Below are 23,372 nucleotides of genomic sequence, written 5' to 3' on the forward strand. Positions count from 1 at the left end.
CTCTTTTGAAGTTGTTTACTGCTGGCATACTCTGTAAACCCACTGTTCTCCTCTTTGACCAACTCCTCCAGGCTCAGACACCTTGGAGCTGTTAAGGTAGGGACCTCAATCTTTCTAAGCAGCAGGCCCTGAGCTCCTCCCCTTATAAACACCCAGGGTTAGTTCTTCTGCACACCTAGATCTTGAAAAATAATCATCTGTTTAGGATCTAGGATGGCTCAGTCCCATTTATCTGTTTTTCTTTATTAGGCTACAATTCACCAAAAGATTGTTACACCTCATTGGGATGTCAACCTAGGAACAGGACCTCAAAGAGGGATTCCTCCATCACAATAGCCTGTGAACACATCTATGGGCGATTGTCTTGATTGACATTACCTAATGTGGGAAAGACCCAGCCTAAATGTGGGCAACTGCCTTCCCTGGGTTTGTTCTAGGCATGTGTGTTTTGGTTCTCTCTCTTTCTGACCATGAGCTTCCCTGCGATACTCAGCTGACCTGCAGTCATAAGCTGAAGAAACCCTCTCTTCCTCAGTTGTTCTTCTCAGGGTGTTTTATCCCAGCCACAGACATGAAACAAGGATGCTTATGGAAATCAAAGAGAGCCCAGAGCTTCATATCATAAAGCCATATACCCTTTCTGGGCAAAGAAAAAAAACAGATATTGGGTTTTCATAGTTACCTTCCTACGTAACTTTATGCACTAACCATGTTGGTTCCAGCATCCTTGTGAAATTTTACACAATCACCAACACCTTTGCTAACACAGTTGCTACTACCAAGTCTCATCTAATATCATCATCAACACTTCTTTCAAAGCTAAGGATAAGGGTCTATCTTTGCAACTCCATAACTGCAAAGTGTGCACAAGGTCCTAGTTCTGCCTGAGAAACACACAAGATAAAAACAAAAAATCAGAAGCCCAACACAGCATTGTTGCCAAATATTCAACTCCGATCCATCATAACAGGATTAACAGATGCCAGGAGGCCCGGAAGTATAAAGATGGCAAGAGTATCATGCAAATAGTAAGAATGCTAACTTTAAAATAATGATTACTGTAAGAAGCAGATGAGATCGTCTCACCATTGCGTACAATTCTTTCATGTAAAGTTTTTAGTAATATGTGACACGTTCCTAATGCCAGTCCAGCCATGAGTCAGCCAATCCTCTATGTCGGTCTCCTCTATGTGAAAATCCGAAGGTAAGAGTGCTCTCTCACCTCTAACCAGGTAAGAGAGCGCTAACCTGATAGGCTTTAGACTGCTCTAGCTTTAAGCTTTTGTTGTACACAAAAGACTTTGGGGCCCATTGTACTTCATCTTCCTGTAGAATAGCCTTAGTCCTCCTTTGTCATGCTTGTGGAAAGAAAATTGAATTATGAAACTACATTGTCCATATTGTATATCCCTGCAGCTCTCTTTGTCTGAGTGTGACCCGTGAACAGGGTGGCTGGGTGTTAGGAAACCTGGGAATAAATAAGTAAATCAGTGTCCAAAGATGTGAGCAACGGTTCCAATCTTGTGATTCAGCAACGTTCTCCCAGTGTGTGGCTTTTATCCCATATCCTGCCCCCACTCCCAGCACCTCCCCTTGCACCACCAACTGTAGGAGTGACTTTCTAACGAGGACTGGTGGCACCAGATTCTAGGGACAGAGTGAGAGTCTGGTGAGTCACCAGTCACTAGAAGAAAAACATTCAAGAACTGCAACATCATCGACATTAGAAATATTTCAATACTGCGAATATCTTCCTAAAAATAAGGACAACAAAATAACTTTATTCACTGACAAAAAGCCACACATCCAAGCAACTGTGACAGAGTATAATTATTCAAAGAATCATCATGATTACTCATAAAAAATAAATAAATAATCTAAAAAGTCCTTAACATTTGCCAACCGTCTTTTCTTGTCAAAGCACATTGTCTCTTGTGGGGTTTTAGACCCTCAATTTGCCCAATTACCCTCCATAAATGTTCTCTTCGGTGGCTGGAACATACAATGCCATTCGGATTCTAAAGACTGTGGGAGCAACATTTGAGAGGCAGATGAATAGCTTTCGAAGGCAATTTTACTTAAGCTTTGCGAGAGAAGAAAGTCAGGGGGTGTCTGGGGGCAGGTCATCTGAGGACTTGGGTTTATTCTGAAGAAGCACCAGGTTCGGAGCCAAGCGGGCACGCTGGATGAATGGCAGAGTGGTCTACACAGGCAGCTGCTCACTCTCCTCCGCTCCACATTTCTTTCCCTTCATAATAGTTCACGCTCCTCTTAGCTCTTTTTCCCTAGTTCCTCTGCCTCCTTTCCCCGTGGTTTCTGTATGCATGCTGGTTTTCTGAGATCTAGCCTCCTGAGGTAAATGTGTTGTAGGTCCTGCAAAATATAGGTGTCTATCTCTTTCTACTATGCACCTAAAAATATATGTTTCCAAGAGGCAATTAATTCCATAGTATCTTACTCCAAGTTGGACAGAGAATATCTACACTAAATGGGAAATCGTCCATATCTGCACTGTGATGCTCCTCCCAACCCCCTCCTAGATTGGGGTGTTCTTCCTACCGTGAGCCTCCTCTGACTCCCTGATAGTTGCTCAGCCACTAGCCGCCCCAGTACCATAGCCATATGTTTTGCCTTTAACAGCATCTTATGACCTTGACCTTCTGCCATCCAGCTGGGTCCAGTTACCCTAGGACACTGCTAACTGTGAAGCTAATGTGATTGCTTAGTATAAGCCAAGACACTGATCATTGAACAGACATTGTTTGCTTTATTGGGGCTTTGTATGTTTTTGCGTTTTGCTGTGGTACAGCTAGGGCTCTGTTGTGAGAGGCAAATGTCCTCCCCAGGTCCATGTGGACTAATCTCAAGCGGCACTGTTCGGGGGGCAGTAGGAACCTTTAAGAGGTGGGGCTTTCAGGGAATTACCCAGAGTTTTAGGGAGGTGGCCTTGAAGGGGGTTGTAAATGATGGGACCCTTGCTCTTTTCTCCTCTGCTGTGTTTTATAAGTTTTTTTTTTTTTTTTTTTTTTTTTTAGTTTTTCGAGACAGGGTTTCTCTGTGGTTTTGGAGCCTGTCCTGGAACTAGCTCTTGTAGACCAGGCTGGTCTCGAACTCACAGAGATCCGTCTGCCTCTGCCTCCCGAGTGCTGGGATTAAAGGCGTGCGCCACCACCGCCCGGCTATAAGTATTTTTATAATGTGCTAGTTCTTTGATTTTCATACAATGTGTTTTCATCATGTTTGTTCCAGCTCTTCACCCGTCTCTGCTTTTATTCCTGGCTGTGAATAACTTTGTTTCACCAAACACTCCCACCTTGATGAGTCACTAAAAGCCCAAAACAAACACCAAACTGTGAACCACATAACTTTTTCTTTCAGTAAGTTAGCCACCTCAGGCATATTGTTATAGAAATAGAATGTTAACTAAGACAAACACGTAAACTCTTCCTTGAACAGAGGTTCAAAAGACAGTTCAAATAACATCTGTACCCTGCCCCACTGCACATCCAGAAGTAGACAATGCACTATCATACCCTAGAATGCACTATTGTACCTTACAATGTACTATCATGCCCCACAATGCACTATCATACCCTACAACATACTATTGTACCCTTCAATGCACTATCGTACCCTATGGGTTTTTCATAGGGAGAGCTGTTTGGCTTCCCTTGGCTCTATTTTGGTTGAGACAGGTCTCATACTGTACCCCCACTCTGAAGTCAAGTCGGCCTCAAGCTCATGGTGATCCTACTGCCTCAGCCTTCCAAATGCTGGGACTACAGTGAGAGACCCTATGCTGAGCTTGTGGGTACCTCGCTCCTGAGCACTGTGACCTAAGCTGTCAAGCCAGTACATTATACTGGCTGTCTCTGAACTCATTCTATTACTTCACATTCAAGAGAGGTGCATCTGTTCCACCATCTTATGAAATATAGACAATGTTGTATTAAAGAATTGTCTTCTGAGGCTTATTCCTGAGCAAACAATAAGCATGCGGGTTCTGTTGCCATTTAGCAGAAAACAATGAAGCTAGCTTTGCAAAGGTCAGCCTCCTCCCAGTGGTCACAGGACAAGCAAGTAACTGTGTTGAATCTGGATGTCGCTTGGACACCAAGTGTAGCACTGTTAACTCCACCACTGGTGACATCTCAGTGTCTGAACCAACCCCTTTAGATCAGCCACAGGTGGATTACAGGAGTTTGCACATCATCTTTATGACCTAGCACATGCATTCACGGCGAGAAGATGGGAGACAGATTGGAGGTTTGCAGATGTTACTGTTGCAATAGTGTCGTGCTAAGACCTCCTCGTTCTTGCTGCATAAAGCCCACTGGGTAGAATCAGCTAACTAGCATCCTACATGTCCTTGACCTCCTCAGTTCTTTAAGGTCCCCTACGTCCTCTCCACAAATGTCAGTGTGGCGCTAGAGTCTTTTCCTGTCTGGCATTTTATCTTGAGGTACAGTGACATGCATGACTCCCCTTCCTCTGAGGTCAGATTGTTGACAAGATCCTCAGCTGTCTAGCTTGCCTTCTTGTATCATCGTTTCTTACATGCAGGAAACTGAGAGTTGATGTAGTACGAAAGCATTACATTAAGTTATATAAATGAGGCTACACTGGCCTTGGCCTTTGGGTTCTTTATTATTAATTATTGACAGTATTAATTTGTATGCAGTGTTCTGTGGTTACATTCACACCCCCACTACCTTCTCTCATTCTCTCTCGTTAACAGAGTCCCTTCTTTTTCCTAACTGGTCTCTCTCCCAGCCTCATGTCCCTCCTTTCCTATTTACTTCTTTGATCCCACACAGGAAGTCCCAGCTGCTGTGTGTTTGTGACTGTAGTGGCCATGCCATATCCAGAAGACAATAACCTCCCCTGCTCCTCCCCATCTTTCAACTCCCACAGCCCTCTGCCTCCTGTATGTTCGTGATTATAGTGGACACGCCATACCCAGAAGACATGCTCTTCCCTATCCTTCAGCTCCCACAGTCCTCCGGCCCCTCTTCTATTATGTTCCCTTCCCCTCAGAGGGGGTGGCATAGGTGTCTCATTTGGGATTAAGCACCTAGAAAGTACTTATTCTTAGTACTTTATTAAGAATGTGCCCCCAACTTGGTCATCACCCAAGGTCAAAGATGCTTCTGTAACCAAGGCCAAGAACTGCAGTACTCTGGAGGTATAAACATTTAGAAGGAAGTTTAACTACACAGCAAACCATCATTAGCAGCTTCCTCCATAGGGCCTGTGACTCCCCTAGCCAAAGACTTTTGACCAACCCTCCAGCGCCAGGCATGCATTCCGTCCCGTGGAGTGACCCTACAATCCAATCAGGAAGCCACTGTTAGACCAGTGGACATGCTCACCCAAGAAGTGTCATATTGTATTTCAAGATAAGGTTATACTGTGAAACCAAGCTGGGCATAGATTTAATATCCTCCTGCCTCAGCCTTCAGGGTGCTAGTAGCAGCCTTTCTCCATATGTCTGGCAGGCTCTTTTTCTCTATAGCCAGATACCCACTAGTTCAAAAGCCTGTCGTCTTTTATCATCTAACTATCTAAATAACCAGCCTATATATAGTTCCAGCCATTTTGGAGCTTATCTGTGTGTACACTCTATAAAAAAAAAGCCACCCAACCCTCTGAGAACAGATAAGCTAAGCCGTGAGCCATAAAGACTGCAGACAGATGCTGTGCTGTGGAGACTCGGACTCTGGCTATGCTGCAGAGCATGTAAGCCCATTTCTTTCCAGCTTCCTGTCCCCTGGGAGTCTCTGGCGGGTATGGATCCTGCACCTTAGGCTACAGAAGGACCCACTTGATAAGGGCTTCTGCCTTGAACAAAGGTGTTGGACTGTATTGCGTTTGACACCTTCTACCCATGTATTTTTTCCTCAATCAGCCCTGCAGGTCTGTTGTCCCCCATACGGTAATCAAAAGTTGTTCTAAGTTCACTGGGAAATACATAGAATGGACACCTTATTCCATAAGCAAAGGTATGAGTTCAGTTTGTTATTGTCAATAATAGGTGGCTTAGGGGTAAATATTCCGTCACCTGGCAGTATTATGTGAGAGCAGAATCACCGAGATGCAAATGTTTCTTATTTTACAATTGTACAGTATATGACAGAGATGTGAACAAAATTCTACCAGTTGCCTTAATTATAAAATTTTCCACTAAAAGGTCACAGACTATGTTTCATTACATTACAGAAATGATTAGAAGTCATATGGATACAAAATCTGTGGCAGTTAAAAAATGAGGAGGAAACATGAAAAGAGAGAGAGAGAGAGAGAGAGAGAGAGAGAGAGAGAAAGTGCTAGAAGGGTTTGTCAAAAAATATAATCTCTAATGAATGGCCAAATTCAGAGCAAACAAGTCACAAAATAAGAAGTGATGGCATTGAACATAGGATAAATAAATTTACATCTGCATTGGTTTCTTCGCTGCTATGCCAAAATACTTGAAAAATTGACTTAAGAGCAAAAGGATTTATGTTGGTTCACAGTTCCAAGGGATACATAATGGCGGGAAAGCCATGGTAGCTGAATCATGAGGCAGCTATTCACACTGGGAAGCCGGGGTGCTCAGCTCCCTTTCTCCTTTTTATTCAGTCCAGTACCCCAACCCACAGGATGGTACCTTCTTTCCTCAGTTAAATCTCTCAAGAAAGGTCCTCATAGACAGCCTGTCTCCTAGGTGATTCTTAATCCCAGCAAGTTGATGCTCAAGATTAATCAACGCATCGTCTTTCCATAGTGCCATAAACAACAGACTAAAGAAGTTGGTGCAGTTAGCATCAACAGTCAGCTTGACACAAACTTAAAAGTCACCTGCATAAAGGGAGCCCCAACTAAAGAATTGCCTCCACTAGATTAGCCTGCAGGCACATATGTCAAGCATTTCCTTGATTAACAATTGACGTAGAAGGGCCCAGCCCACTGTGGGCAGTACCATCCTCCAGGTGCCTGCCTTGATCTCTTTCCCTGGCTTCCTTTGGTAATGGACTGTAATCTGAAGCTAAAATGAACCCTAGCTTCCTCAGATTGCTTTGGGCCATGGTGTTTATCACAGCAATAGGAAAGCAAACCAGGACACAGTTCACAGGGAAAGGAAACAGCTCCTCCTTAGAGGAGCATTCCACATAATGGGTTGTAAATAGAAAGTAAAAGACATGGAATTGTTAACAAACAGCTGACAACAGAAGCTGCAGACAAGGTTCATTCATGGACGCAAACGTAATGAGAACAGTTGTGGTTTCAGGTATTGTTCCAACATGCTTACTTGCTACAATGGAAAAATAGTGACTTCACAGCATGGAAACACAGCTGGTTCCCTCTTGACTGAACATCTGCACCAACCATGAGACACAGCAGGACACCATAGCACTGTTTTTGGTATCCTTTTGGCTGGTCACTGTATTGTTGTTGCTTTGGAAACCAGGTCTCACTCTGTAGGATAGCCTGGCTTTAAACATGAAATTCTCTTCTCTAAGGCTCATGAGTGATGTTATTATAGGGGCGTGGCACCACACTCAAAGCAACACAGCCAAGTATCTACCTTCTCTGCAACCCGAATGGCCAGAATTTATAGAATTTTACAGAGTGGAGGAGATTCTGTAAAATGATGGATCCACCCTCTGAATATACTTCTAGTGACAAAAACAAGGGGCTGAGAAGACGTGACAGACCAGAAGAGACACAGGATTCAGTTTACAGCTAAATGTAGCGCAGGGGGCCTGGGTAGACTTTCAGGAGGGAGAAGCGCAACAGTGGGAAAATCGGGGAAGTCTGAGAAAAAGTCAGCAGTTCAGATAACGATGCTGTACTGATGTTCACTTCCCAGCCGGGGCTATTGTACTATGGTTATGTAAGGTGTTAGCATGAGGAGAGGCTGGGTGAGGGACATGGAGGAGTCTTTCATCCTGGCCTCTTAACTTCCCTGTAAGCCTAAAATAGGCGAAAAGAGAAAAGTTTAAAAAATAAATTACAATAAAAATGGCTAGTGGTCAGTGAGGCAAATCCAGGATGCTTGTGTCATGGCTGGGAAAACTGAACAGGATGAAGCTGGCTCACAGGAAGTCTTTTGTCATTTTTTTCATGTTAAAAAGAAAACAAAAGCAAGAAACTGAAAAGAACCATGACTTAACCCAAAGCAACTGAGACACAAATACTTTGGTTTCCCACTCTGGCTTTCCTGCCTAAAATGCTTATCCCTTTTCTACAGTAACTGCCAAGAAGCATATGCAATAAAAGGATATCGCGTGAGCAAGTGACTGTGTTCTGCCCTTTGCCATCCCCTGTCCTGTGGAGAGCCTCAGAGTTTACTGCCACCTCTATAGGCCATGTATGACATCATTTTCCCCCATCACTCAGTTCCTTCTGTTTTTCTCCCATAAATATCCCCATATTCGTTACTTTTCTAATTGTTGTGCCCTGAAACCTGACAAGAAACAACTTAATGTTGGGAATCAAGATATTAGGATGAGACTTCCCACCTCAATTGGCCAATCTAGAAACTCCTTCACAAATATGATGAGTTCCTTCTATGTGATTCCATGCCCAACCAAGTCAACCATCATAAATCAAAACCACACATTGGGGAAAAGACAGTTTCTTCAAGCAATGACATTGGGGAATCTGACTATCCATATTTAGAAGAATGAAACTGGAATCATACCACTAATCTAGACAAAGGTCAGCTCAAAGACCCACATGGAACACTGAAACTGACAGAGGAAAATACAGGTAAAATATTTCAAGACACCGGCACCATTAAAAACTTTCCAAAAATGCCTTCAATAGGATGAGAAACCATCTCAAGAATTATTCAATGGGATTACATGTAATTAAAATGCTCTTCACAACAAAAAAATTAAAAAAAAAACAATCACCAACATACAGAGACAGACTACAAAAAGGAATAATTATTTGCTGACTGTACATCAGACAGGAGGTTAATATCTAGGATATATAAAAACTGCAAAAATTAAACACCAAAAAGGTCTTAAATCATTTAATCAATAAATGAGCTAATAGGCTAGAAAACAGAATAAATAGTTCTCAAAAGAAGAAATACAGTCAATAATTCAATATCCTGAGCTATCAGGGAAATTAAAATTAGAACTACTTTTAGGAGCAGTGAAGTTCAGTAGCCAAAGATGCTTATTGCCAAGTCTCGATAAACTCAATGAACTCAAGGCTCTGAGTTCAATCCCAGAATCCAGATGGTAGAGAGAACTGACTCCTATGAGTTGTCCAAGTGGCATGTGGGCATATGTATGAAGAGAGAGAGAGAGAGAGAGAGAGAGAGAGAGAGAGAGAGAGAGAGAGAGAGAGAGAGAGAGGAGATGTGGGTGATGGAAAAATCAATCTGGTTTGAGATTCCATTTTATCTCATCCAAAACAGCTTTAATCAAGAAAATAAATAATAAATTCCAGCATGGATGTAGACAAAGAGGAAGCCTTCCACAATGGTAGGAATTGGCTCACTCATTATGGAAGTCAGTGTGGAGCTTCCTCAGGAAAACCAAACAAACAAACAAACAGAAACCTCACTACCATGAGACCCCAGCTATACCACTCCTGGCTATATAGTCAAAGGACTCTAAACCAACATACCACAGAGATATTTCACAGACCAGCTTATCATTACACTATTTCCAATAACTAAAAAAGAAATGTAACCAACCTCGATGTCCATTTAATGGACATTCCCCATGATGTTGGAAGTCCTTCTGTTGCCTTTTTTGTTGCTTTTATTGGTTAATGAATAAAAAGCTGCTTTGGTCTGTGATAGGGCAGAGTAGAGCTAGGCAGGAAAACTAAGCTAAATGCTGGGAAAAAGAAGGTGGAGTCAGTGAGAAACCATGTAGCCACCACAGGAGACAGATGCCCCCTTGCCCAAACCCACTGGAACTTTGCCAGTAGGCCACAACCTGGTGGTGATGCAGATGAATGGAGATGGGTTAGTTTAGGATATAAGAGCTAGCTAGAAATGCGCCTAAGCTATTGACCAAACAGTATTGCAAATAATATAGTTTCTATGTAATTATTTTGGGTCTGAGCAGACAGGAAAGAATGAACAGCCTATGCCAACAACACCTGAAAATATGGAACTCAAAACACGATCTTCTTGGCCCCAAAGGGCTTGTGTAGACGCCTCTTTAGTCCTATCATCCAGAGCACACACAGCTTGTCTAACAGGCACAGGGTGGCTCTACCACACACTTGCCACCATCCTTGCTAGTCAACCATGGTCCTGGAATCTCCAGTGTGCTGGGTTCTCCACTGAGGCTGCACCATCGCCAGGATCTTCCAGGCTGCTCTGCTGGAAATTCATTCCTGTCCTGTGGTGCCAAGCCTCAGGTTCCTTCCATGACCCTTAAATCCTGCATCTTATGACACCCAAATCAGTACTATGTGGGAGACTTTTATTCCTTACTTTCCAAGTTTAGTTGCCAGGTTGAGTTGTGGTCTTGGCCCCCTCAGCAGCATTACTGTGTGTTGACTCTGAGGAAATATTCCCCAGAAGCCTTCACCTCAGTGATGCTGGTCTCTTATTAATCACAGCTGACTCTTCAGTTCTGGTCAACCAGCATCCATGGTCTCAGCAACGCAAAGATTTCGCTTCTTACAGCCTCCTAACCCCAAATCCTGCATCACATCTGATAGTCTTGCTTCCCCCTGAATCCCCCCAAACCAGGCCCCCACTGTCAGCATTGCTCTGCTCTCAGAATAAGCTTCCCATTTCTCCCCACAGCTTATTAGGGTCTGAGCACTCAGTGGCTTTTCCAGCCCAATGCTTCAGTCTTCCAGCTTTCTCCTACAAAACCACCCAGGGCCTAAAACCACACGGTCAGGTCCTCCAGAGCAATGCTCACTCTTGTAACCATTTCTGTTTTGCCTTCCTGATTCCGTGATAAAACATTCCATTCAAAAGCAACTTGGGAAGGATAGGATTTATTTCAACTTACAGGTTGCAGCCCATCATCATGGAAAACCGAGGCAGAAACAGAAGCAAGAGACCATGGAGGAAGGCTGCTTACTGGCCTGTCTAAGGCTCATACTCAGTTACCTTTCTTCTACAGCCCAGAACTATCTGTCTAGGGGTGGCATTACCCAGTGTGGCCTGGGCCCTTCTACATCAATTAGCAATCAAGAAAATAGTCCCCATACTTGCCCAATGCCAATCTGATTAATGATGTGGGATTCCCCTCTGTATGCTGTGAGTACCATTGGTTAATAGAGAAATTGCTTTGAAAAAAAAAAAAAACGCTTTGAGTTTATGGCAGAGCAGGGCAGAAAAGAGCTAGGTGGGGAAAACTAAACTGAATGCTGGGAAAAAGAAAGCAGTCAGAAGTAGCCATGTAGCCCCGCCAGAGACAGACACAGGAACTTTACCTGGTAAGCCACAGCCACTGAGGTGAAACACAGATTACTAAAAATGAGCTAAATTAAGATGTAAGAGTTAGCCAGTAAGAAGCCAGAGCTAACGGGCCAAGCAGTGACTTAATTAATACAGTTTCTGTGTGGTTATTTCGGTTCTGGGCAGCCAGGATGAACAAGCAGCCTCCTACATTAAGGCAATTCTTCAAGTGAAGTTCCCTCTTCCCAGGTGTGTCAAGTTGACAGCTAACTCAGCCATCACAACAGGGGGGAAGAGTAATGAAGTACATGTAACAAAAGAGAAGCAGCAATAATTCAGGGGAGGGAGGAGGTGAATGACAGGGGAGCGGATGAAAAGAATAAAAGTTTAATTACATATGCATAAAACTACAGCAATGAAACTCTAGGGCGCTAACTTTAACATACAGAAAAATGTTATAATACACAAGCCTGTCCGTGCTACTGTGCTCATCTTAGTCTGTGAAGTACTTGCAGCTTCCCCCATTTCTCTTCAGGGAGCTTAGAAAACGGAAGCGGGGTACTTGTGCTGGGTACTTCATAGATACTTAAGAACTCGGGAACCTAAATATGAAAGGTGGACGGACAGCTGCCCTGTTAGGAGGTGGGTGGGTCAGAGACAGAGTAGTGCCCGGGTCAGCCTACCAGTCTCCCGTCTTCCTCAGCAGCTAGAAGCTGGCACCCAATGCCATCTCTTCTCCATCCATCACTCTTTCCCTTCAGTGGCTACCTTCCATCTTCCTTCCAGTTGGCTGCCTATTTTCCTTTGAGCCTCAACCTCAATATGATAGAGAGCTCAAATTACTGAAAAACATATAGTTCTCAAGAACCTTCCTTCTTAAATTCCTCCCTCATCTAACTGAGTCAGGGCCAAGCACACTCCACCCGAGGCTCTTAGAGTCATGTATGAATACAGTCTGGTGACACAGGAGAGGTCTCTCCACTTTGTCCTCGGAAACCGGTTTCTTTCTAGATTTACAGGTGATGTGTGATGCTTATATAGCAGGGAAGAGAGAACAAGCAACTTGGAGCCCCTTCATCTTTGGGGATAACCCAGAAATGGGGTAAAATCTCAGCAGTTCACAAGGGTTTCACCTGCCTGTGTTCGCAGTGCCTTGTGGTCGCCCCTTTTAAAGCGTAAGACAGAACCAGCATTAACTTCCTCCTCCTCACCTACATTCCAGACAAAAGCTGTTAGGATAAACTCATGATTCAATGAATTTATTCCCAGAAATTGAATCATTTGGGCTTACCAGCTTTAATCTTGTCTTTGGTAAACATTTCTTTAAAACAATTACACTGGACTCTCAGGTGTCTAGCGTTTCAGGCCAGAGTCAAGGAAGAAAGGAACACACCATGTAGGAGTGTGGTTGTTCATACGCCTAAGCCTGAAGTCTCTAGCGTTTATGAATACTTTTTTAGGCCAGCCAGGCTAAATATCTCAGAAATGAGTAAATTGTACGTTCAGAATTTCTTGCTGTTTGTTGAGCTGACAGTTCAATGGACCTGTTCATTCCAGTTCTCTGATTTTTCCTTTGAGATGATTTGCTCAAGAAAACCCTTTATCAAAGGTGGAATAAGATGGCAGGTATCTGTAATCCTAGCACTCAGGATACTGAGACAGGAGGATCCCACTTTGAGGCCAGTCTGAGCTACAGAACAAGATATAGCTGAAGAAAAGAACAACAGCAAACAACAGCCAAAAGTGGAAAGTCCCTGGCTCTTCTTAGTGTTTGTCTACAGGTATCAAGAGACTGTATGTCTTCATCTTAAGCCTGACATTGTTTCAAGACATTTGTGTTGTTTTGGTTTTTTGATCTGTTTTTAAAGACAGGGTCTATGTGGTCCTGGCAGGCCCTGACCTCATGGAGAAATTTCTTTCCTTTGCTTCAAGTGCTGCTGTGACTAAAGGCAGGAGCCACCACTCCCCACCTGCCTACCTTTACTGGGAATAGGACCTTCCTATTAGCACCATGGATGGGGGAAGGAAGAGGGGAAGGGAACCTAAATGGTCTTTAGGCTGGAAAATGCCCTTGGAGGGGCTCTCCTGTGCATTGTGCTTAGCTATCTCTTTGGTCTCTCTGGCTTCTATCAGTTAGATTTCTTCCACAGTTGGGGCACACAAGTGTCTCTGGACTTTGCTATATGTCTTCAGAGAAGTTTCCCCCTGGAAACATGGATTTAACCTTCAATTTGAGCATCCAACAGGGAAATCTAAAAGCCTTCTTCCCATGACATCACCCTATACTAATTTGCTTCGGCACCATGATAGATGATTTTAATTCAAAGGATTCCTTGTCCTGTAATGTGCTGGGCTAAATCGGTCATACAAATGCTAGTTGAGAGGCTGGGAACCTGATATGCTGTTATCTGTATTACCTAAGTGGTTATATCCCTAGACAAGCCCTCAGATGACAGCCTGCCAAGGTAGACATCAACATCAGAACAAATATGTCACAAGTAAAGACCAGTTCTCACAACTACCAATTATTTGGTTGTTTTGGTTGTTGTTACACATTCTAATTGATTGATTTTTATTAATTTCAAAACCTTTCTAAGATGGAATTAAGAGAAAGCACACCTTATCCAAAAGCAAGCTGTAGATGCATTATAGTATCACCATCTAACTATTGCTGGCAAAGACAGAACTACAGGTAAGAAAGTATCTCAGTGGTAATGCCTGCCTAGCAAGCTTGAGGCCCTGGGGTGAATCCCCATATTGAGAAAGAATACAGACACACACACACACACACACACACACACACACACACACACACACACACACCATATAGACTAAGAATAATCCCTATAATTTCTGGAGTTATGTAAGAAAAGGTTTGAACCTGTAATAAAAATGCCTCGGGTTGGGAACATCGCTTGGTGGTAAAAAGCACTAGCTGCTCTTCCAGAGGACCTGGGTTCAATCCTCAGCACTACACAGTGGCTCACAATCAACTCCAGTCTCACAGAATCACTGCCCTCTTCTGGCCTCTAGGACACTGAGAATGTACGTAATATACAGACATACATTCAGAGAAAACTCGTAATATAAAAAAAAAGGAAAAAAATGTAATGTCCATTCAGCCTTAACAAATTAGAATTCTACAAGCTGTGGTCAGAACTGTAATCATAGCCTAGGAAGCCAGCAAAGGAGGCTTCCAATGTCAGCACCTGCCTGGACTACAGACAGCTCAAGGAAACTGGGCAACTCCATGAGGCCTGGTCTAAAAAAACCAAAAGACTATAGAGATAGAACTCAATGGTAAAGTGTCCAAGCATGTGTAAGGATCTGGGTCCTACCTCCAGCACCCACCAGAAAAATAAAATAAATAAATTCATCCATCTTCCTTAACAGTTTTAGAATTAGTTTTAATTACTCTGTTTCTATATAAGCAATGACTTTAAAGTGCCACGGAGGAGTTGGTGGTATAATTACTTTCCCAAGAACAAATATTAAGGGATGCTTGGCCCAAGCATACCAGTCTATAACTGTACGAGAGCATGTGTACGTCCCAGTTTTTAATTGATCCCCCTTCCTGACACTAACATACGCACACAACACACATATACACATGCTTACTCAAAAGGGCTTGGCCAGCTTATGCTGAGAGCACAGTAAATTCAAGCTGGTTAGAGATATGATTTGTGAATCAGTAATAATACTTTACTATAAAAAACTTTATCAAAATACTACCAGCCATAAACTAAAACTATTTAAAAAACTGATGAGTATTTTTAAAAACTCATGAAGTGACAAACACATATGCACAAAATATCAGTTTCTATTACATAAGTTACTTAGCACAAAATGAAATTAGTTCATTATTTTTTTATTTTATCTAATAATCTTACACTTATTTAGTTTACTGTGGCCCTGGAACTTCATGCAAATTGTCAATTTGCTGCTACAGACCCTCAGGTCCACACATTTCCTTTTTAACATCCTCATTTTCATTTATAAACAGTCTTGTTTTTTTAAAATTTCATACAAGTTTATTTTAATATAAATTTATTTAAGTCACTTTGGGCCCAGCATGTCCTTGGGTTTCACCCACTCATCAAACTGCTCCGCTGTGAGGTAGCCAAGCTCAATGGCCGTTTCCTTTAAGGTGGATCCTTTCTTGTGTGCGGTCTTGGCAATCTTCGCTGCCTTGTCATACCCTGAGGGGAGGACACACAGCACACACGTTAGACAACCATCATTGTTAGTGATACAGATGTCACAGGCCTCGTGTGTAAGAGTGACCATGCCAATAACTGTCAGGTCTCCTACAGAATATGGCCTGGATTTTCTTAGGAAACAGACTTAAGCACGCCTCATTTTATCCGAGATTTGTTCCCATGTTGAAGTGGACCAATAATCAAAAGAGAATATAAAAGATTGAAAATAAAGCACCATGGTATAAAAACCCACATTTGGGTATGTTGCCCCATAATTACACCCCCACCTCACCCCACCGGGGTTTCTCTGTGTAGCCCTAGCTGTCCTGGAATTCACTTCGTAGACCAGGCTGGCCTGGAACTCCTAGAGATCATCTGCCTCTGTCTACTGAGTGCAGAGACTAAAGGTGTGTGCCACCATGCTTGGCCATACTGGCAGGCCGGCAGCACAGACAGTTGTTTAATGGGCGGCTGTCAGGACTGCCTCTGGAGAACTGGGAAATTAGGTCCTTGCTGAGGCAGAGCAGCCAGACTGAGAGGGTGTCATTCCCTGGTTGGATATTACAAGGAGAAAACTGGGAAAATCTTAGCAGAAATATGTACTGGACAAAAGAACCCAGGCAACCCAATGCACTGTAATACTCTCAGCCAGGAGACGACCCTGAGTCTCAGCCTGGCTACACAGCAAGCCCCTGCCTCAAAAACCAAACAAAGGATCACTGGCATTGGCTTATTTCAGAGTCATCTGCTTTTTAAATAAAGGCTACCACTGGGAAGTTCTCAAGGTTGTTCTGACCTTAAAAATTGAGTTTTAAAAAGAGAGAAGGCAGAAGCCAGGACAATGAAGTCAGTGAGAAAAGACAAAAATAAAGCTTAAAAGTCAGAGACCTGTGACCAAAGGGTGGAGCCTGGTGGTAAAGTGTGACATGTCCGGAAGCAACCACAGCTGGGCCTGCTCGACTTCATCCTTCCTTCTGTGCTTTGTGTGTGAGCAAGGACTGAAACATAAGCACCCTGCTCACCAACACAAAACACTATTAGCCACCAGACTCTTGTGTCTCAAGACCCCTGAGAGCCGGGGACCAGGACTCACTCAGCCAGTGAGGAGGTCCTTGCTGAGATCAAGAGGCACATTTGCCAGAGATGTTGCCTTGGGTGGCTCTGTCCTCACAGAGTCCACGAAAGTGCCCCAGCCATCCTGCTTAGACGGTGTCTCTAACCTAGAAGTGTCGGAGGGAGCACTTGTCAAAGGAGCCTTTGGGGTCATGATGTGGGAGTGATTTCTTACTAATAAAGAAACTGCCTAGGCCCATTTGATAGGCCAACCCTTAGGTAGGCGGAGAAAACAGAAGAGAATGCTGGGAAAAGAAGCTTAGTCAAGGAGTCGCCATGATTCTCCCGCTCCAGACAGACGCAGGTTAAGATCCTCCCTGGTAAGCCAGCTCGTGGGCTACACAGAATATTAGAAATGGGTTAGAACAATATGTAAGAGCTAGCCAATAAGAAGCTGGAACTAGCCAGGCCAGGCAGTGTTTAATAGAATACAGTTTCCGTGTAATTATTTCGGGCATAACCTAGCCATGTGGGCGGCCGGGTGCCGGGGACGCAGCCCTGCCGCTCCTATTTCAACAGGGTCACTCTGTACATTTCCATGTGAATACTGGTGTGTAAGTTTTAAATGAGTCACCATTTTACCAACTTTACACAACTAGAAAACCTCAAAGAAGATCTGCCCCAAAGGTCGGGATTAGAGAACATGCTAAAGTGTAACTACATCATGCCACATCACTCACTCAAAAACAGACCAAAGTCAACTGCTCGGCAGTGGGAATGTAGCGCTGTGTCTGCCTCAGCCTGCAGAAGCCACAGCAAATATCTTACGGGCTGGGCAGTGGTGGTCAGCCTGCCATCTAAGTCTGTATAAAAACAGTTACAATCTAGAAAAGACTAGGAACACAAAGGTTAATTTCAGAAAAAGTATTCCATTTTCTCTCCTTTCCCTATGAACATTAAATATTTTGTCTTTCTCTTTTAATTAGTAACATTAAATATCTGAATTGGATAAAACAAAATCCAAGCGCTACATAGTCTCTAGAAAAGGAAAAAAACAAATGAATCCGTTCGTTCACTGTTGGTAATCAGGCAGTGCCACCTAGTGACATTACCAACAGAAGATCTGACAGACGACCTTCCCAACTGCAACACCCAGCACATGAGTGCATGAATATGAAATGAGGGCTGGAGTGAGAGCTGAGTGTGTAAAAGTGCTCTCTGCCCAGACACGTGCCCTGACTTCTATCCCACAGCCGCACGTGGTGGTAGGAGAGAGCGGACTGCTGCAAGCTCTTCTCCCATCTCCATGTAATCCATCCCATGGGACAGATGGACTCACAGACAGAGAGACCGAGAGAGACATGCATACACACACACACACACAGAGAGAGAGAGAGAGAGAGAGAGAGAGAGAGAGAGAGAGAGAGAAAGAGGGAGAAATGTAAGGTTTTTTTTTAATTTTTTTTAAAAAAAAGAACTCAAAGCCATCCTAAGCCATATATCTAAAACCCTGTCCAAAAAAACTAGTCACTTGAAACTTCTGGGACCAGCAAATTAGTTCATAAGATAAAGGTGCTTGCTGTGAAGACTGCTAACCATAGTTCTATTCCTAGAACCAACATAGTAGAAAGAAAATAACCTGACGTACACATGTACACCACGGTGTACATGTACATACACACACACAAATACACACACAACATTTTTTTAAAATTTAAGGATTTTTGTTTTTAACTTTTAAATGCTGTTTTTAAAATGGCATTATCCTCCAAACTTACCTATATGAGGATTAAGAGCTGTCACCAACATTAAAGACTCATTCATTAGCTTGTTAATCCTCTCAGTGTTGGCCTGGATCCCCACCACACAGTTTTCTGTGAAGGACACTGAAGCATCCCCCAGCAGCCTGGCTGAGTGCAATACATTCTTAATCTGTCAGAGACACAGAGAAGAAGAAAGAAAGAGAATCATTTCTAAGCCTCAGTTGACTTTATTTTGCTTTTGTCCAATGACATGCATTATTTGACGTTCCATGCTGGATATATAATTCAATAACCATACATCGCTTCTACAAATTCTGCAGTATATACCCAAGAAGACAAGTGAGAAAGGAAGTTACAAATCTAAAAATGACAAAAGACATAAGTCTGAGTAACTAACACAAGACAGCCCACAGCGACTAACACAGGCTAGCCCATGGTGGATAAAAAGAGTATCCATGGAGAGTAACTAAGGCGAGATAGCCAAGGTAGATAACTAACACAAGACAGCTCACGGTGAATAAGTAACACAGATAACCAATAACTGAGAGCTACACAGTGAACATTTAAAACAGGTGAGATGTGTTGTATCCACAATCCAGGAGGATTCCTAGCAGCCACAGATGTGGATAGCCATAGATGATGAAGACTCATCCAAGCAGGGGAGAGAGATGCAAAAGTATAGAGGCCTGAGACAGCTGCTAAATGCTGGATTCGCTGGTTTTATGCCTCATGGAACAAACACTGCAGAATCACTTTGAAGTAACATCACACGGTGTTTACACCTGTTTCTTTTGAGCAACACTTCCCATATACACCTCTGTCTAAAACCCCAGTAAGATCTGGAAGCTATACTTCCACCAATGGATGCTAACAGAAGCTAGACATTAAAGCTTGATTCTTATGACTTAACTGTAACTTAAATACTATCTTGATTTTCTAATTAAAGCAAAAACTTTTTTTTCTCTCAATTAGGTATACCTCTGACCCCAATGTTCTCCCTGTCTCTCAGGCTGATGTAATAGTTTTACTCTATGCGATGGAAAAACTGTATTTACCAAACTGGTTTTTTTTTTCTTGTTCATTTTTACAAAGAAGAAATAGGATGGCATTACTTTTAAGACATAGTAAATGATTATAAATCTAACAATAAACAGTTGTTATACATCTGTATTAACTGTTGGAAATATGGCCCTGATGCAAAAGCATATAGATCTGAAGTTCATTTTGGCCTGTCTTTTGTTTGCCAATCCTGACAGAATATGCATGCCATGAAGGCAAAAAACATAAAGCTCATTATGCTTATTATTATTGTGAACACCTAAAATTGTATGATCCAAAGTGAAACCTAAATGAACATACTAATATCCATTTGCATATACTTATCAATTGGACTTTATACCACAAGCCAGTAAGAAATAAGCCTCTAGTGTATTTCAGATTCAGCAGGGTACAAATGGCTGACTGAAGCTCAGGACTCTGCATACAAAATGATACCAGCTTGTTCCATATTTGGAGTGATGAAGGAAAAGAGAAGTTTGGTGCACAGTTAGTTTCTAAGGTACAAGGAAAAGGCAAAAGGGAATTAAAGAAAGACTTTTTGGGGGCAGAAAAAGTGCTGAAGAAAGGAGAGATGGTCAACATGTCATCCTGAGAATGGGGGACGTCCATTAGAAGGAAAAGGTCACTGACAATGAGGAACAATGCGAGCTACGTGAAAGGCTTGAGGCTGGACCAAAGTGATCAAACCATCCAAGACTGGCAATGGGCCAGTCTCTTCCACCCAACCCTGAAGGAAGAAGCCACAAAGCAGCAGTCTGAGCAGGAGACAGGGCTGTACGGGAGGCATACTTTATAAGCTGAGCAGACCTCAACTGATTTCCAGCTACTGGCATCCATGTTGGGAGGGGAAGAAGAAACCCCTCTCCTACTCCAGAAACCCAGACTATTCCAGTAGCACATTGGTACTCTACAGACATCACACAATTACCTAGTGTGGAAGTTCCAGAAACCTTCAGGAGGACAAGAGTACTGGCAATTAGTCTTCAATCAGAAACTGCTAAAAATCAAATTGAAAGCTTACCATCATTGGTTTAAAAACATTCAACTCAAAATGTCCATTGCTGCCTCCGACAGTAACAGCCACGTGATTCCCCATGACTTGGGCAGCAACCATGGTCATTGCTTCACACTGAGTAGGGTTCACCTTTCCTTTGAGAAAATCAGTGCAGAGTCTCATCAAATAGGCTCATGGTTTCCCATATCACTTAAGACTGTTTTTATATCAAAGAAAGAAATGTAACATTATTAAATAAAGACATAAAAGAAAACAAAATTGAGGTACAGACTGCAATTCTAGCCAATCAGGAGTCTGAGGTAGGAAGATTCCACATTCAAGGACTACCTGAGTCAAGGCCAGACTAGGCAACTTAGGGAGATCTTGACTCAAAACATATAAAGAATTCTAGGGATACATCTTAAAGACAGAATGCTTGCCTACCATGAGGAGGCCCTAGGTCCAGCCCCCAATATCACAGGCACACAAAAATATCAAAGAAAGGGGGATGTATAGCCAGAGATCACTCAAGAAAAACTCCATCTACACATGGTTTCCCTTCTTTATGGCTTTTTTTCCCACATAGGCATTTAGGCAACCAGGCACGAAATATACAATTAGAAAGACATAGACTCCACCCTCCAAGAGAGTGGCAGCCAAGAAAAGAGCTGGCGACTCCAATAAATAAGGGGTTCACAAGGGAAGGGGAGATGCTAGGCTGGGACTCTACCGTAACCCAAGTCCCAGGGCTCGAGCCCAGCAGCACTCCTTTAACAAGCCCAGATCCAAGCCGCACACAACAGATTCTTCTAGCCAGCATGAGAATACATGGGAGGATTGCCCCCTGTCTGTGATGTTCTGCCATTTGTTTTTTATTTTGGAAACAAGTTTTTGCTTTAGTTGCCAGGGCAGTACTGAAATATTGTTTGTAGCCCAGGTTGCCCTTGAACTCTATCTAATCTTCTTGGATCAGCCTCCTAAGTGCCAGGATCAACCACACGCATTACCATACCTGGTTCCATTTCTCTCTTTAACAATTATTTTCAACTTGCAATCAACTAAACCTACATGCCATTTTTCAACACAACTGCAAATAGAGATCTTTTGGGCTATGTACACATACATAGTGAAAAGTCTAGTGAAAGCATTTTCTACATAGTAAACTATTAAACGCTACAACATATTGCCACCTCAACTTTTGCTATCAACTAAATAATTAGTAAGCGTTTCTCGTCTCTACCCCACGTCACCAGTAAAATGCTGAATGGGTAGGAGCCCAATATCAAGCTATTTTTCCAAATAAAGACAACTCATTAGTCATTCTCTTAAATGTCTGTTCTCCCAACTATGCTCACCTCCCAGATTCCAATGTCTGTCACTTCTATGTATCAGGCCAGAACCAGAGGCAAACATGACATGAGGACTTTAGAAGGGGGCTCATATTTATCCAAGGCTGATTGTTGTACTCTGTCGTTCTCTTGGCTTCAGACTGAAGGATACAACTAACTATGCAGGCTCCAGTCTGAGAACCTCAACATGCCACTAACTCATGTCATGTTCCTGACCTGGTAAGTGATGGTCCTGAAAGCTCTGATCCACAGCGATACTGTGGAACAAGTGTTCCTCACGCATCCCCATCACTTTAGGGATGGCAGTGGAAAGGCATGTTCTGTGTTACGAGTCCTTAGGATCTAGTCAATTCCAGCTCCGGAAACTTATCAGCTAAGTGCTCACCTGGCATGATGCTGCTCCCTGGTTCATTTTCAGGCAAGATCAGCTCTCCTAGACCTGACCGAGGACCGGAACCCAGGAAGCGGATATCATTGGCTATCTTCATCAGGCTGCAGGCGGTCGTGTTCATGGCTCCACTGAGCTCCACCAGAGCATCGTGAGCAGCCAGAGCTTCGAACTTATTTGGGGCCGTGACAAAAGGCAAGCCTGTGAATGCAGCCACTTTTGCAGCCACCTTTTCTGGTGTTTAAACCCATCCCGACAGCAGTGCCTCCAGCAGCGAGTTCATAGATTCTTGGCATGGCGGCTTTTATTCTTGCTATTGCATACTGGACTTGTTGAACATAACCACTGAATTTCTGCCCAAAAGAGAGGGGGACAGCGTCCTGCGTGTGAGTCCGCCCGATTTTGATGACCTGCGCAAACTCTTTGGATTTCGCACTGAGCACATCATGCAGCTTCTGCAGTCCTGGTAGCGGGACCTCGTGAATTTCCACCTCAGCAGCAATGAGCATTGCTGTGGGAAAGGTGTCATTTGAGCTCTGGCTCTTATTAACGTGATCGTTGGAGTGCACAGGCTTCTTGCTGCCAAGTTCATTTCCTAACATTTCAATTGCTCTGTTGCTAATGACTTCATTTACATTCTTATTTGTTTGGGTTCCCGATCCAGTCTGCCACACCACCAGAGGAAAATGGTCATTCAGTCTACCTTCAGCTACCTCATCTGCTGCCTTCATTATTGCTCTAGCAGTCTTTGGATCAAGACCGTAATCCTGGTTCACTTCAGCAGCAGCTTGCTTCAGGATGCCCAAAGCTTTAATGACTGGGATCGGCATCCGTTCTGTTGCACCTCCAATCTTAAAGTTCATCATAGATCTCACATCTGGGCACCATAATACTTATCAGTTGGGACCTTCAGTTCACCGAAGGTATCATATTCTATATGGAAGGAATTTTGGCTTGCCATTTGGGCGACGTTCGGGTCACACCGCGGGAGGGTGCCTGCTTCCCCAGAGATGGCAGCACCAGCAGACAGGGCCCGCAGGAGGCAACGCGAGCATGCGAGGAGTCGGAGTGCGCAGTACATGGTGCTCCGGTACGTGGGTAGCCAGCTGATCAGTTCTTATGACTATTTATAACACTCGCCAATATGTCTCCAGCCCTTGGCACAGGATCGGGCACATCGGAGATGCTCTGTA

General features: G+C 43.3%; 1 protein-coding gene across 1 annotated transcript; it reads right to left on the reverse strand.

Moving 5' to 3' along the window:
- Positions 1-15,226: 15,226 nt before the first annotated feature.
- Fh (fumarate hydratase) lies at positions 15,227-23,260 on the reverse strand. The gene is given in 6 exon segments (XM_050142888.1): positions 15,227-15,573; positions 18,405-18,558; positions 20,470-20,597; positions 22,177-22,415; positions 22,417-23,056; positions 23,059-23,260. Coding segments are annotated over 6 exon segments (1,506 nt in total). The 3' UTR covers positions 15,227-15,430.
- Positions 23,261-23,372: the final 112 nt, after the last annotated feature.

Source organism: Alexandromys fortis, unplaced genomic scaffold, assembly GCF_014885135.2.
Source record: "Alexandromys fortis isolate MF-2015 unplaced genomic scaffold, M_Fortis_MF-2015_v1.1 scaffold_51, whole genome shotgun sequence".
Taxonomy (NCBI): Eukaryota; Metazoa; Chordata; class Mammalia; order Rodentia; family Cricetidae; genus Alexandromys; species Alexandromys fortis.